Raw genomic sequence first — 17,386 nt, 5'->3', positions numbered from 1 at the left:
TCTGGGAAGGCTTTCCACTAGATGTTGGAACATTGCTGCAGGGACTTGCTTCCATTTAGCCACAAGAGCATTAGTGAGGTCAGGCACTGATGTTGGGCAATTAGGCCTGGCTCGCAGTCGGTGTTCCACTTCATCCCAAAAATGATTGATGGGTTGAGGTCAGGGCTCTGTGCAGGCCAGTCAAGTTCTTCCACACCAATCTCGACAAACCCTTTTTGTATGGACCTCGTTTTGTGCACGGGAGCATTGTCATGCTGAAACAGGAAAGGGCCTTCCCCAAACTGTTGCCACAAAGCACAGAATCGTCTAGAATGTCATTGTATGCTGTAGAGTTTAGATTTGCCTTCACTGGAACTAAGGAGCCTTGAAAATCAGCCCCAGAACATAATTCCTCCTCCACCAATTTGAGGAACTGACTTGTTGGAAAGATGAAAGTTTAGATTTGAAAGTAAGTGAGCTCTTCAATAAGACCATGCTACTACCAATGTTTGTCTATGGAGATTGCATGGTTGTGTGCTCGATTTTATACACCTATCAGCAACGGGTGTGGCTGAAATAGCCAGATCCTCTAATTGGAAGGGGTGTCCACATACTTTTCTGTATTGTGTTCCCTACAGATTATAGTAAATAGCAGAAATGCTAAACTATTTATTCAGCAGTGATGGAAAAAGTTCTCATTGACATACTTGAGCAAAAGTAAAGATACCTTAATAGAAAACGACTCAAGTGAAAGTCACCCAGTAAAATACTACTTGAGTAAACGTCTAAAAATATCTGGTTTTAAATGTACTTAAGTACAGTGGTGGAAAAACTATTAAATTATCAAGTGAAAAGTACAAGTATTCATCAAATTCCTTGTATTAAGCAAACCAGATGGCATGATTTTCTTGTTTGTTTCAATTTACGGACACTCCAACACAGACATAATTTACAAATGCAGTATTTGTGTTAGCGAGTCCACCAGCTCAAAGGCAGTAGGGATGTCAACATGTTATATTGATAGGTGTGGAAATTGAACCCTATTGCTGTCTTGCCTGAGCATTGGAAATGTATCGAGTACTTTTTGGTGTCAGGGAAAATGTATGGAAGTAAAAATAACATATTTTCTTCAGAAATGTAGTACATTTAAAATGTGTCAAAAATATAAATAGTAAAGTAAAGATACCCAAAAAAACTACTTAAGTAGTGCTTCAAAATATTTTTTACTTAGTTACTTTACACCACTGCCATTCAGACCCCAGTCCTACCTACCTACAGGTTATAGAAAATGTGCTCTTTTAGTATTTCTCTAGAAGGTTTCTTCACTTCTATGTCAAAGATAATAAAACAAAAACATTATATTAAATACTACATTAATGTCCGCAAAAACACTACAGTAAATACTATAGTATACTACAGTCAGCAAAAACACTCCATTAATTACTATTATGTGTACTACATATTATTTTATTACAGTATTTATTCTATAGTTAACTGTAATTACTACAGTACACTACAGTAAATACTACAGTTAAGTCTGTAAAAGCACTACACTGAATACAAAACAAATTCAAATTAAATTAAAATATTTATCACATGCTTTCTAAACAACTGTCATGACTTCCGCCGAAGTCGGTTCCTCTCCCTCTCCTTGTTCGGGCGGTGTTCAGCGGTCGACGTCACCGGTCTTCTAGCCATCGCCGATCCACCTTTCATTTTCCATTTTTGTGGCAGCTTTGTACTTGGGTTTTGTACTTTGTGCTGCCTCACTTGTTCTTTGGGTGTTTGTGTTGTGATGCAGTTGTGTTCTGTATTATGATTGCCTAAGTAAAGTGCTTTGTCTATTCATCTCTGCTCTCCTGCGCCTGACTTCCATGCACCAGCTACACCCACCATTGACAGAATACCCCACCGTCGAATGGAGTCAGCAGGAGCAGGTGCCCCTGTTATTGGGGTAGAGGAGCGCGTCCAGGAACACGCAGTGATGCTCCACCATCTCGGCGCCGCCATGGACCGCGTTGTCAAAACAATGGACCACTGGGAGAGACAGGAAGTTCCTCCAGCACCTCCACCAGCACAACAGGGGCCTCCACTACTCGCTCCCCCTGCACCTGGTTCCACTGGGATTTGCCTCACCCTCCTCGGGGAGTACGATGGGACGGCTGCCCGCTGCCAGGGTTTCCTGCTGCAGTTGGAGTTATACCTGGCGACCGACCACACAGCTCCTTCGGGCCGTGAGAGGGTGTCCGCCCTCGCCTCATGCCTCTCGGGGAAAGCCCTGGAGTGGGCCAACGCCGTGTGGGTGGAAGAAGATGCGGTGCTGGACCACTTTGAGGAGTTCACCCGTCATTTCCGGGCAGTCTTCGACCACCCGCCCGAGGGGAGAGCAGCTAGGGAACGTATTTTCCACCTGCGGCAGGGGATGAGGAGTGCACAGGAGTTTGCTTTGGACTTTCAGACCCTGGCAGCCGGAGCGGGATGGAACGACAGGGCCCTGAATGACCACTATCATTGCAGCTTGCGCGAGGATGTCCCTCGGGAGTTGGCCTGCAGGGACACCACCCTCACGTTTGACCAGCTGGTGGACCTGTCCAGTCGGCTGGATAACCTGCTGGCCACCCGCGGACGTCCAGATCGGGCTCTGTTGTTTCCATCCTCCAGCACCACCGCTCTGATACCTATGGAGCTGGGAGGTGCTGCGCTTAGGGAGGCCGAAGGAGAGGCCTTCGCGTGCACCATCTGTGGCCTCAGAAGACACACTGCCGGTCGGTGTCGAGTTGGTTCCTCTGGGGGTCGAGGCAGCAGGCACCATTCTCATCACTCAGCATTCGCTCATAGTTTAGGGATCCCCATTGTTCCAGTGGCTGTGCCCTTCCCAGTTCAAGCCTTAGACAGTCGACCATTGGGGTCATGGTTGATTAGGGAGGCCACCACTCCCCTGTGCATGGTGACGCAGGGGGGTCACAAGGAGAGAATCAGTCTTATTAACTCTTCTGCATTTCCCGTGGTGGTAGGCCTACCCTGGCTAGCCTGTCATGACCCCACTGTTTCATAGCAACGGAGGGCTCTCATGGGGTGGTCGCGTGAGTGCTCGGGGAGGTGTTTAGGGGTTTCAGTTGGTGGTTCAGTTGGGGATTGTGGGATTGTGCGATAAATCTCCTGGTAGACGCCGCTATTCCCAGGAGTCACGTGTATCCCCCTGTCACAGGCGGCATAGATGACATAGATATCCTGGATGGCAGTGAGTTCGGCCCCAGGGGTGTACTGGGCAGTATGCACTACCCTCTGTAACCAATTTTCAATTTGGGCTGTAACACAATTTTTTTTTTTTTTAAGTCAAGGGGTGTGAATACTTTCAGAAAGCCCTGTATACCATAGTATACTATAGTATTTTTTAATGTGGGTGAAAAAGCTTTGGGAGTTTTTTGGAGTCTATTTCAGGACCATGGCAGTTAGGCGTTTGTGTCTGAGTCTGTCTCTCTCAGAGAAGGAATGAATTAACAGCGTCTTTGCCCTCGTGGGAACTTCGTATCGAAGTATTTCTATGGAAGTCTATCCTTCGTATGTCATAAGCACGTCACATTGGGCTGAGTCAAAAGTAAAATCAGCAGGGTCTGGTTCACTTGTCATTGCAACAGAGGATGGAAACTTCTATTTTCCAGTCTGATCCCTTTTCAGCCAAAGCTCTATTAGTGGAATTCATTAGAAGGGTTGTATTTCAAAGACGGTAGATAATTGAAAACCAGAAGCAGAGGGCAGAGCAAAGAGAGACTTAAAAATGTGTAATACCTTTCTCAGTACTTATTTTTTGTATTATTTCTTTGACGATACTAGTGTGCTACCTGCATGACTATTTTATCTTTCTTTGGAAACTACAGCCCACGCACCCACACACTTCTTATTCAGGAAACTGGGAGCATCTGCATAGGAGGGGTATCTACTCAGTACTGGTTGTAGGTTTTTACCCACAACTTTTCTATATTCAGAAAAAAGAAATTGCGTGCTTTTAATAATGCAGGTTCGATTGAATTGGGCTCTTAGTCTCTTTGTATCTCTCTTTATATCTCTCTTTGTATCACTCTTTGTATCCCTCTCTCCAGCCCAGAGAGTGAGAGACAGTCAGTTCATCATCAATACCCTCTGTGTTATGAGCCAATAGTCTCTAGATTACGTCAGCACTGAGACAGTATGACTCACAGAGAGAGAGGCACATTCATGCCAGCCAATGTCAATGGGGACAGAGTGTCTGCTGGCTCAATAAGTATTTCTGGCCACTCCCCTCAGGTCAGCCTGTCCACTTGGCTGCCAGGACTTGCTGGAGATACTCATCTTCATGCCGGGAGTGACAATTGTCGTTGCAATGCCATTCACATTCCAAACGCACAGAGGGAGTACATTGTAACACCCAAGAGAAAATAACCACAGGAAAGTCAACCAATACTGCCTGCGCTCCATACCCTGTTCACTACCATGCTTCTGCCTTGATGTAAATTACAGATAACCCTCTCTGTAGAGATTATTATTATTATTATGCCAACAATGTGGTCAGTGCATACCCACATGAGGAAACCTGGTTGAGAAAATACTCAGGGAGCAAATTTTCTGTATCAGGTAGGTAGGCAGGCAGGTCGGAATGGAAAGTTCAGTGCTTCTGCTGTTTTCTATAACCTGAAGGGAACACAATATATGGTCTATACTTGGCATGTAGGTTTTTGACTTATGGGTGGCACAAATTGGGATATGGGGGAGGGGAATGGGCAAGGTATATGCAAATTAAAAACTGTGGTATATACTAGTAATTACTGTAGTGTTTTTGCGGACATCACTGTAATATTTACTGTAGTGTTCTGCGGTCTGTAGTATACTCTATTATTTACTCTAGTATTTTACAGTATACTACAAAGTCCTATAGTAAGTACTACACATGATCGGGATACTACAGTGTGTAGTATAGTATTCTACAGTACTGTATATTACAGTTATTACAGTTCTATAGTATTTACTGTAGTATTCTACACTAAACTGTAGTATTTTTTCACGTGGGTATCCATGCAATCACTTTTATTTGTGTGCTTGTATAAGTGGCGGTTGGTGATGTTTAAGATGAGGGAGGACATTATCTTTTCTTATGAGCGTGGCCTTATTTCTATTACAGCATATTGGATGGCTGTCATTCCTACTCCATTCACCCAGCTCGATATAACATCAATTGGTTTAGGCTACTAAATTATACTCTAATTTCCCTATACCCATCATGAGGTTGCTACAATCTAGCCTATGAATGACAGTTTACAACGTAGGTGCACAGTTCGAGAAGTCGTCGAGGAGTCGTCAAGGTGACAGACAGTGACATATTCAATACCGCCTTGCACGCTCTTGTCCGCATCTAGCTAATCTAGGGTGTAATCATTAGTCCAACAGTTGCAAACAAGGGTTTCTATTAGTCAAATTCAGGTAGGTTTATCCCCATTTTGTTCCTTTTGCTTCTGTTTAAGAAACGTTTTGCAACAGAATTGGTGGAATGAATACACCCCTGATCACATGCAAACACAGTTCACTTTCATAGCAGCCACACATTGTAGAATTCCTTCTTGCATCTACGCACTCTACTCCTCTCACCTTTTCCCTTCGCTTGTGGACTTCAGTGCACAACACATCAGCTAGGCAGAAAAACCTTTCCAAGCCAAACCTTCATATCATAACCGCTACACACAGCCTACATCGTTGTCACCATGTTAGCTAACATCATAGCTAGTAAACATAGCTACTAGAACTAACGCATTAGTAAATCCGCTACAATCATGCAGTAAAGTGTACAGTCAGCAAGCAGTTTAGCAGTTACATCAAGGGGCCCTGTTGACAATAAATTTATGAAACCAAAAGTTTGCCTTGACTTGAAAGCATTCCAGTGTTGGACAGCCATAGCGTTGGATAGCCATCCCTCTCCAGTGTTGGATAGCCATCCCTCTCCATTTGAGGTGGGTGTTTGAGTAGTCTAAACTAGCTAGCTGCATTTGCTAGCTAAGTGAAAGTGAAAAAAATTACAATGATATATACAGTGCTGTAAAAAATATGTTTTCCCCCTGTCTAAATTTCTCTACTTTTGCATATTTGTCATACTGAATGTTATCAGATCTTCAACTAAAACCTATTATTAGATACAGGGAACCTGAGTGGACAAATAACACAACAATTGCATACTTATTTCCTTTATTTCATAAACAAAGTTATGCAACACCCAATACCCCTATGTGAAAAAGTTATTGCCCCCTTACACTCAATAACTGGTTGTGCCACCTTTAGCTGCAATGACTCCAACCAAACGCTTCCTGTAGTTGTTGATCAGTCTCTCATGTCGCTGTGGAGGAATTTTGTCCTATCCTTCCATACAGAACTGCGGTAACTCAGCAATATTTGTGGGTTTTGCAGCATGAACTGACACAACATCTCAATTGGGATTATGGCTGGACTTTGACTAGGCCATTCCAAAACTTCAAATTTTCTGCTTTTTAGCCATTTTCATGATTGTGTGTTTTGGATCAGTCTTGCTGCATGACCCAGCTGCGCTTTAGCTTCAGTTCACAGATGGATGACATTCTCCTGTAAAATTATTTGATACAGATTGGGTGGACAACATGTCAGTTCCTGCTGCAAGAACTCTGATAGGTTGGAGGAAATCCTCCAGAAGTTGTCATAATTACTGTGTAAGTCTATGGAAGGAGGTGAGAACCATGAGCCTCCTAGGTTTTGTATTGAAGTCAGTGTACCCTGAAGAGGACGGAAACTAGCTGTCCTCCGGCTACACCGTGGTGCTACCCTACAGAGTACTGTTGAGGCTACTGTAGACCTTCATTGCAAAACAGTGTGTTTTATAAAATTATTTGGTGACGTGAATATATTTAGTATAGTTTAATCTAAAAAGGATAACCTTTTTAATTTCACTATTTTTATGAAATTCACTGAGGATGGTCCTCCCCTTCCTCCTCTGAGGAGCCTCCACTGTATGGATGCAATTTGCAAATGGTTCCCTGATACTGGAAAGCCTGAGCTACAGTATGAAGGCAAATTTCTCACTGGTTTATGGTGGATTTAGAGGCTTGGGAGCAGTTATGAGGTCAAAACCCATGAAATGATCCCTCAGAATTCCAAAGGAGGAAGTTAATCTTCTGTCTGGCAGTGGAGATTGGAAAGTGGTATCGTGGGAATGTTGGAGTACAAAGCAATACTGTTCATGCGTGTTTATGAAACATGTGTGTCCATGAAATCACAAAAAAAGGATTCTCAAAGTAATGTTGCAACTCCCAAACTGAGAATATCTCATACTCTTTTTATTGGAATACGTGACATGGAAGGACAGTATCCTCTTGGGTTCCAGCCTGCTGTGGACAGTATGGTGTGATTCATTTGTGATGGGCATTGTGCCTGCCCTCTGACTCCCCAGGGAGACTGGGAGTGATGTCACAGTATCACACAGTCACACACTATTCTCACAACGGGACAAGAGCTTGGTAAAGGGTAAGACACTGGGAGAAAGATCACAATTTTGAACAATTTGTGAGGTTACCACCAATTACATATGTACAGACTTGACCTAGAATGCATTGGTAATATTCTTTGTAAGTATACAACTTGTAAACATTACTCAAGGAACACACAATTTGGTCCTTCTTAAGAAATAACTTCACAAACCCCAATATCTTATCAGGAATATCTGGAATAAATAATACATATATTGATATAGCTAGTGTATATCCCAGTAAGATCCCCATGTAAAACGTTTTCTAACATGTATATTTAAAAGGGGGGGGGGGTATATTTTGCTCTTGAGGAACTATCACTTTTGGCATTAGATTGGAATAGTAATTTTGACGGTTTTTCTTTACCATTCAAATCAACTGGAGGGTAAAGTGTGAAGAGTGGCAAAGACCACCTGAGAGAATGTGCACTTGTCTTAAAGGTCCAGTACAGTCAACAACGTGATTTTACTGTGTTTTATATATATTTCCACACTATGAGGTTGGAATAATACTGTGAAGTGTGGAAATTATGATGATGCCCTTTTAGTGTAAGAGCTGGATAGAGTTGCGGCCTGCCTGGTGGCATCACCAGGTGGTAAATTAGTTAATAGACCAATAAGAAAGAGAGTTCCAATAACAGCTAATTTTCCATTTCCCCATTCCCACTCAGACCACTACCAGACAGCCTTAGCAAAATTCTTGCTTGAGAAATTGCTCTTCGCCAAGAAGCTATTTTTGTTTCTCACTAGTGTAAGACTCTCTGATTAAGAACATCTGCTAAATGACTAAAATGTAAATGTAATGTTACTTTTTGATCATTTTAATTTAAAACAATCATTGCAAGGTACTTAATTGTTACCCAGAAATTAGTTGATATGTAGATTATAACTGCTGCATTGGACCTTTAAAGAGTGTCATCATCTCGAGGTAAAACCTTGGTTTAGTGTGTAAAAACAAACCGTCATGAATTTAAACACTGCCATTGTGTATCTGCAGTCAGAGTATTCCAAATATTTCCGAATTTCATCGACCATCTCCACCAGCTATTATTAATGTTCCATCGTTGTAAACTCCACTGGGCTTAGAAATGTATTCACTATTCACTTTAGTTTCCTTTAATAGCACTGGACCTTGAGGGTAGACCATGCTTTGTTTAAGAGAAGAAGAACTACAGTATTCATACCAGAGACATTCAAAATGATTTACTCCATCATTATCTCTGGTTATACGGCCTCTCCATTTTCACAGAACGACAGCTGGTGGATCTTAATGGTGGGCAGGGTCCCGTGTGGAGGGGGCTGGGGATGGCTGGGCCCCTGGTTGAGGCTCCCGTCTCTGATGCAGCAGCAGGTCTTCAGCAGACTCCTACTGCACAGTTGGGCCACCTTAGCCTGTCCTGTCTCTATCTTCCACTCTCTGTCATCCCTAGAGGAGGGTGTGCGGGACAGGGCTATGGAGGAGGAGGGGCTAAGACGGGAGGGGTCACCTCTGCCATCTACTCTCAGAGTGAGAGAATGACCCTGGACCTGGGCTTGACTGAGGCCAGGACCTAGGTGATGAGTGGCTCTTGGCTGGGCTCTCAGACAGCGCACTCCCAGAATACTCTGGAAGGCCTTCTTAAACTCCTGGTTGGAACAGGGGTAGATGATAGGGTTGATGCAGCTGTTGAAGTAGCCCAGCCAGAAGGTGATCTTGAAAACTGTGTCCGAAGGTCTGTATGCCGGGAATATGGAACCTATAATAGGCCACACACACACGCACACACACACACACACACACACACACACACACACACACACACACACACACACACACACACACACACACACACACACACACACACACACACACACACACACACACACACACACACACACACACACACACACACACAGAGAGAGAGAGAATTAGACACGGACACACATGCCACACATACAAAGGGAAGAAAACTGATTAACATCAAGGTATTGACGTCAAGGTATCAGTTGATTTAAAATTGCCTTCATAAATCCTACTGCTTCTGATTACAGGGGCTCATGGGAGAAAGTGTGATAGAGTGTGAACTGCACACTTAATAGTGAAGTAGATTAAATGGTTTAACATGCACATTACATGAAGGACATTTCACAGCCAATGCTCGACACATTAAAATAATTAAATGGCTAGTGTCTTGGATGGCCTTGAATTTGAGCGTCTATCTTCAAAGGTAGGCTGGGTGAGCTGTCTTGTGAAATTCTTTAATGGAGAAGCACAATAAAGACAGTGATGCAAAGCATGTTAAACAAGCTAAACAAATAATTTGGTTTCATTCTCTCCCTCTACTGCACCAAACAGAGGGTATACAGTGATTTATAGCGATGGAAAACAAGATAGAGTGAGAAATAAATAATGGATGACCAATAAATGTGCTCACTTCCCAAGTGAGACGTTGCCATACATCCAGGAAGACAAAGAAGCACACTACTGCTCTAATACTGTAGCTCACTACCAACACCCCCAAATATAATTCATAATGTCAATAACGATTTAAGATAACAATACCAAAGATGCATGGTAGGCACAAGTGCAACTACCGACTAACGACCACAGCACCAGCAGACAAGATACCACCTTGTGAACGTGTGAGTAAACAGTTGCGTAGCTCTTGGTCATGCCTTTTAAATAGCTACTGGAACAAACCAGTCTCAAAATAAACACACTGCCAAGACAGTGATAGCCCTCTTTAACCCTTTTGACCCACTCAAATCCCCACAAGGGTAAATGTCCCTCTTAAAGAAGAAATAAAGCCTGCCCCAATAAACCAAAGCAAACAAGAATAACCATCCCCAGCTGAACACAATCAATCTTAACTTGAAAACGGTTCTGTGATTTAACAGGATAATAATACATAACATTGTGACATGTTGTCCAGACATGGTAAGGGAGTAGAATCACCACCCTAGCTCTCTATTGCAGTTACTTTATTTCTGAGCATGAGAGTGTATAATAAATCGGAACCCTGAGGAGTTAGGAAGGAGTTGACTTGATCTTAAATTTGATTGGATTTGTATTTTCTTCCCACATTCATCCTATACTGAAATGATTAAGCTAACAAGCAGACTTTATCTTTCCTTCCTGCTGTGATCACATTGATGAAAATGAATCTATGTTCAAGAGAGAGAGAGAGAGAGAGAGAGAGAGAGAGACTGTACTGTTTTGAAACCTCTGTATGTGTAATGTTTACTGTTAATTTTTGTTGTTTTTCACTTTATATATTCACTTTGTATGTTGTCTACCTCACTTGCTTTGGCAATGTTAACCCATGTTTCCCATGCCAATAAAGCCCTTGATTTAATTTAATTTAATTTAATTGAGAGAGAGAGAGAAAGAGAGAGAGAGAGAAATAGATGCAGAGAGAGAGAGAGAGAGAGAGAGAGAGAGAGAGAGAGAAAGAGAGAGAGAAAGAGAGAGAGAGAGAGAGAGAGAGAGAAATAGATGCCGAGAGAGAGAGAGAGAGAGAGAGAGAGAGAGAGAGAGAAAGAGAGAGAAAGAAGAGAGAGAGAGAGAAAGAGAGAGAGAGAGAAATAGATGCAGAGAGAGAGAGAAATAGATGCAGAGAGAGAGAGAGAGAGAGAGAGAGAGAAAGAGAGAGAGAAAGAGAGAGAGAGAGAGAAATAGATGCAGAGAGAGAGAGAGAGAGAGAGAGAGAGAGAAAGAGAGAGAGAGAGAGAGAGAGAGAGAGAGAGAGAGAGAGAGAGAGAGAGAGAGAGAGAGAGAGAGAGAGAGAGAGAGAGAGAGAGAGAGAGAAAGAGAGAGAGAGAGAGAGAGAGAAATAGATGCCGAGAGAGAATGGTTGTCTGAAAAGTGTGTGTGAAATATGACACAAAAGAAAGTTTCCGGCAGCATGTGCTCAGCACTCCTAACTTCATGCAGCTCACTCCACCCATTCCCCGATGTTGCCAGAGAGACTAGGGGATCATAAACTGGCTCCCCAAACTCCGAGTTACCTCAGCTACCAGGCCACCTATAGGTTGCTAGGGAGGTTGCTAGGGGGCAGGACAGCAGACAGTCATTTTGCCTGCTCAGGTCAGAGCCTCATCAGTCTTTCTCCAAGTGGAGTGCGTGGACAGACGTGAGTGATGTTGTTATTGAAACTTGTGTGCATTTACTGTTGGTTGTTACTAATGCCAGTCATTAATAGTAGTTGATGCTACTACGTGTTAAACAGTCATTGTCATGTTATGTTCATTATGTATAGTATATTCATTATCTTTGTACAGAACCACCTATGTCCTCTGGAAATGATTAGTTTAATTCCAAAACGCCATACCAATTTTCAGAAATGTTGGTAAATTTGCTTGTATTGTTTAAAGACATTATGAATGAGATGAATGTGTTTTTTTTCCACTATCTAATCATGGCATGGGGTTGTTCATTGACAGATATGTAGTAGTTTAAAATCTGTCATGTCATGGTTTAATTTCAGAAAGACAAACCTCACTCTCAGAGAAATAAGTAGTACTGCTAGGTTTTACACAGTCACATGGAACAAATAACTACATCTTTAGTCAAGAAATGTACAAATGATATATTTGCGACATCAATATCAAATTTTAAAATATATATAATTAAAGACAGTAATATGAGATCTGTATGTAAAACATTTACATTTGACATTTTAGTAATTTATCAGATGCTCTTATCCAGAGAGACTTACAGTAAGTCCATTCATCTTAAGATAGCAAGGAAAGACAAGTACATATCACAGTTAAATACACAGGACACGAACATTCCATTCCAGCTAAACAATGAATATATAGCGTTTAGCAAAAAAAAACATTTTCATACTCTCTCAAATCTATGAATAAAATATCTGACAACAGTAATATTTTACACACACATGAAGGTACCCATAAGCAATCATTTCTGGTGAAAAAATACAAATGTGAAAAATGTGTGGATATAGCGTTCAACTCTTCAAATACAGTTTCTTATGTGTAACTCTCTGTGAGGTTGCCTTATTCACAGACCAGCCAAACTGGAAAGCCGCTTTCTTTCAACCACAGCAGCTCTTTGATCACACTGAGAAGATGACTGGGACAGAGGCTGACTGAAAGTGACCACGCACCCATGCTGAGAGTATCTCTGTTGTCTGAACAATCCTATGATGACCCAGTGTCTGGCTAGCCTAGTACCAGACCCGGTCACAGCTTTTACCTTTGTTGCCTGCACTGCATCACTGAGACACCTGGCCCAAATTGCAGTAACTCCTCAGTGGCCTTCCGAAAAACCATTCAATTAACACCAACATTTCACAAGCACTTACGGCTATGGTTGGATAACAAAGATCGACAATGGTGTCTTGGAAATGAATGAATGGAAGTTCCAAACGTACTCTATCTTTCTCTGTAGCTCTCTATCTCTATCACTTTCTAATGTGTGTGTGTGTGCGTGCGTGTGCGTGTGTGTGCATGTGTGCGTGCGTGCGTGTGTGCGTGTGCGTGTGTGTGTGCGTGCGTGCGTGTGTGCGTGTGCGTGTGCGTGTGAACATCCTCTCTATATTTTCTACACAATAGTGAACACAATAATTTAATCAAATGAAATGATGAGGATAATGGGCCTAATCTGAAATGTTCATCAATCAGTTTTCTTTTAAAATAATACTGACTCTATTCAAAGATTGTGATAACATCAGTAAATGTTTATGGCAATTATACTTGTTATTGGGCATTGTGTCCTCTGAAATAAAAGCTACTGAAATTACTTTTTTATTTCATTATTTCCACATGAAATACCACATTATGGTAAGTGTATGTACAGTTGGGGTCGGACGTTTACATACAATTTAGGCAAATTCATTTAAACTCCGTTTTTCACAATTCCTGACATTTAATCCCAGTAACAATTCCCTGTCTTAGGTCAGTTAAGATCACCACTTTATTTTAAGAATGTGAAATGTCAGAATAATAGTAGAGAGAATTATTTATTTCAGCATTTATTTATTTCATCACATTCCCAGTGGGTCAGAAGTTCATACACTCAATTAGTATTTGGTAGCATTGCCTTTAAATTGTTTAACCTGGGCCAAATGTTTTGGGTAGCCTTCAACAAGCTTCCCACAATAAATTGGGTGAATTTTGGCCCATTCCTCCTGACAGAGCTTGTGTCGGCCTCATTGCTCTCACACGCTTTTTCAGTTCTGCCCACAAATTTTCTATGGGATTGAGCTCAGGGCTTTGTCATGGCCACTCCAATACACCTTGACTTTGTCCTTAAGCCATTTTGCCACAACTTTGGAAGTATGCTTGGGGTCATTGTCCATTTGGAAGACCCATTTGCAACCAAGCTTTAATTTCCTGACTGATGTCTTGAGATGTTGCTTCAATATATCCACCTAATTTTCCTCCCTCATGATGCCATCTATTTTGTGAAGTGCTCCAGTCCCTCCTGCAGCAAAGCATTCCCACAACATGATGCTGCCACTCCTTGTGCTTCACAGTTGGGATGGTGTTCTTCGGCTTTCCTCCAAACATAATGGTCATTATGGCCAAATAGTTCTATTTTTATTTCATCAGACCAGAGGACATTTCTCCAAAAAGTACGATCTTTGTCCCCATGTGCAGTTGCAAAGCGTAGTCTGACTTTTTTATGGCGGTTTTGGAGCAGTGGCTTCTTCCATGCTGAGCAGCCTTTCAGGTTATGTCGTTATAGGACTCGTTTTACTGTGGATATAGATACATTTGTAGCTGTTTTCTCCAGCATCTTCACAAGGTCCTTTGCTGCTGTTCTGGGATTGATTTGCACTTTTCACACCAAAGTACGTTCATCTCTAGGAGACAGAACGCGTCTCTTTCTTGAGTGGTATGACGGCTGCATCATCCCATGTTGTTTATACTTGCGTACTATTTTTGTACAGATGAACGTGGTACCTTCACGCATTTGGAAATTGCTACCAAGGATGAATCAGACTTGTGGAGGTCTACAATTTTTTTCTGAGATCTTGGCTGATTTCTTTTGATTTTCCCATGATGTCAAGCAAAGAGGCACTGAGTTTGAAGGTAGGCCTTGAAATACATCCACAGGTACACCTCAAATTGATTCAAATTATGTAGATTCTAGAAGCTTCTGAAGCCATGACATCGTTTTCTGGAATTTTCCAAACTGTTTAAAGGCACAGTCAATTTAGTGTATGTAAAGTTCTGACCCACTGGAATTGTGTTACAGTGAATTATAAGTGAAATAATCTGTCTGTAAACAATTGTTGGAAAAATTACTTGTGTCATGCACAAAGTAGATGTCCTAACCAACTTCCCAACACTATAGTTCGTTAACAAGAAATTTGTGGCAAAACGAGTTTTAATGACTCCAACCTAAGTGTATGTAAACTTCTGACTTCAACTGCATATACTACTAAAAAAATGTCTGGTAGTTAAGTTAGACAAAAGCAGTCATGTATGACAAGTAAAATAACATAAGGGTGAAGAGAAGATTGACATTTTGCACAGCTCAAACAAATACTTTGATTAGTGTACTCTTTTTAATCATACATTTGCGTTACTTCAGATGGTTTCTATTTGTAAACCAGTTTTAATTAGTGTCATCAATGAAAGTAAATCTTTGCAGATGCAGCCCATTATAGATTGATGCGACAATAGACTACATTTTACATCATCCAACAACCTCACATAACCTAAAATAACTGATTTATTACACACATAAATAAACTTGTTCTATTTCTATGGTTGATACCGTATGACATAAGAAAGGCTTGCATGAGACTGTTGTGAACATCTATTTTGGGAGTCATCCCACACTCCCTCCTACATCCATCTCTGCAATGCAATTTAATTATAAACCCTCATAAATTATTTTGCCAAGTGTAGATACAAAAGGAGGTGGCATTAACAGCATGACACAGCAGCTGTGGAGCACGGTCCACAAGGTACAGAGCCTAGGTACAATGGGTAACACTCACCTATGGGCAGAACCAGGAAGAAAGGCAGCCAGCAGAGCACGAAGCAGCCAACCACAATGCCCAGGGTCTTGGCGGCCTTCTTTTCTCGGGAGAACTTGAGGAGGCGCAGGGCGAAGTGTGTGTGGCTGCGCAGAGCCTCGTCCTCAGACACAGCCGTGTTGCCGCGGTGGATCCTCAGCGTGATGCTCTCTGAGTCTGACTTGTCTGTTTTGTGCCCCTCCCTCAGGCCCCGGCTCTCCTGGCGGGCCACCACATACACCCTGCAGTACATAGACAGTATGATGGCCAGCGGGAGGTAGAAGGAGCCCACAGCAGAGAAGATGGCATAGGCAGGCTCCTCTGTTATTTTACAGATAGACTCATCCTCAGGCGCCGGCTCCTTCCAGCCAAACAGAGGGCCGATGGAGATTGTGACAGACAGAGCCCACAGGCCCACCAGAGCTAGCAGTGCCCTGCGCTCTGTCACGATGGCTGGGTAGCGCAGCGGGTAGCTGACCCCAATGTAGCGGTCCACTGAGATCACACATAGGCTCATGATGGAGGCTGTGCAGCACAGCACATCCACCGCTGCCCACACGTTGCAGAATGGACGTCCGAACACCCAGTACCCTAAGATCTCAAAAGTGGCAGAGAAGGGCAGCACGATGGAGCTCAGCAGGAGGTCTGCCACCGCTAAGTTGACAATGAAGTAGTGTGTGACTGTGCGTAGGTGTCGATGACAGACCACCGACAAGATAACCAGGATGTTCCCAAAAACCCCAAATATGATGAAGGTCCCAAGTATCAGTCCCAGCACCACAGCCTTGATCACATTGAGCTCTGGGACAAATGCCTGGCTGCAGTTGGAGCAGTTCTGTGTCGGAGGCTCTGGGGTCATGTTCATGTTGTCTGCTATAGGAACCATCTGTTCTCTATACAGTATTGATACACTGTGCTGCCCTGTACTGTAACAGTAGACTGATAAACAGACTGCAGACAGTTATGTTTGCTGAGAGAAGACAAGGACATCAGAGCACTTTCCTGAGAAATTAAAATAATTAAAATAAGGATCACATTAAGACTGTCATGTCAAATTATAATTTGACTGATGATGTCTCAATCTAATGAGCAATTAAGATGAATCAAAAATAGTAAGCTATGTTCTTGTTTTAAACACTGAGCGAGACACACATTGTGTATGCAGAGGAATGCTATTTAACACAGAAATCATAATCCATTTTGAGATTGTGCTTGATGTTAAGCCACAAGTTAAAATACAGTTGGAGACCACAAAAGATCTTTGATGGAGTGTGGAGTTGACTCTGATAGTCTGACCTGTCAGAGTCGTATTTGGTTACTGAGGATCATGATCATAGGCATAGCTCTGAGGTCGATCTCTCTGATCTTCCCAATACCTACTTCAAAGTGTACAAGGGCAAGTCTGTGTCATATCAAAAATTTAGAATAGTGGGAAGAGGACAGTGAATCATATACAATCTGCAATCTGAGTAGTTTGGTTTTAGTTTGGCTCAATCCAACTGGAAGAGAATACTGAAAGGTATTCTCACTGAGCCTGAGCTCCACACCAGACCGCTAGCCAGAGTAGGAGTCAGGAGGTAGGAGGGTTATTACAGGTGACAGGTCAGTCCCAGGGCAAGTCTGGCCAAGCCTCCTGAAAGTGGGAACAGCCTCAGCTTGGATGTGGATGAGTTGAATAGTCACTGTGCATCTGTGGCATGACTCTCCCTGAAAAAAAAGAGATACAGCCACATTGATGCTTTGGTCTGAGTAAGACTAAGTATAAGCTGGTATGACATCCAACCACCACAACAGATCTCATGCAAAATCAAACCTCAGTAAGACAAGTCGCTACATCTTTTAAAACATTTTCAGACTGCCACAATTTGTATTCAGCCACGTGTTTCAATATCATTAGCTGCTTAAAATTACCTATCTG

At 42.4% G+C, this 17,386-nt stretch overlaps 1 protein-coding gene across 1 annotated transcript; it reads right to left on the bottom strand.

Annotated features, from left to right (window-relative positions):
- Positions 1-7,294: 7,294 nt before the first annotated feature.
- LOC139389645 (alpha-1A adrenergic receptor-like) lies at positions 7,295-16,539 on the bottom strand. Its single transcript, XM_071136509.1, has 2 exons — positions 15,451-16,539; positions 7,295-9,231 (listed from the first exon to the last, which is right to left on the bottom strand). The coding sequence occupies exons 1-2, from the start codon at positions 16,352-16,354 to the stop codon at positions 8,720-8,722; spliced, it is 1,416 nt and encodes a 471-aa protein (XP_070992610.1). The 5' UTR covers positions 16,355-16,539; the 3' UTR covers positions 7,295-8,719.
- Between the last annotated feature and the right edge of the window lie 847 nt (positions 16,540-17,386).

The sequence above is a fragment of the Oncorhynchus clarkii genome, chromosome 30 (assembly GCF_045791955.1).
Source record: "Oncorhynchus clarkii lewisi isolate Uvic-CL-2024 chromosome 30, UVic_Ocla_1.0, whole genome shotgun sequence".
In the NCBI taxonomy this organism is placed as follows: domain Eukaryota; kingdom Metazoa; phylum Chordata; class Actinopteri; order Salmoniformes; family Salmonidae; genus Oncorhynchus; species Oncorhynchus clarkii.
The sequence above is the reverse complement of the archived record's forward strand: the minus strand, read 5'-3'. Positions and strand labels throughout refer to the sequence as shown.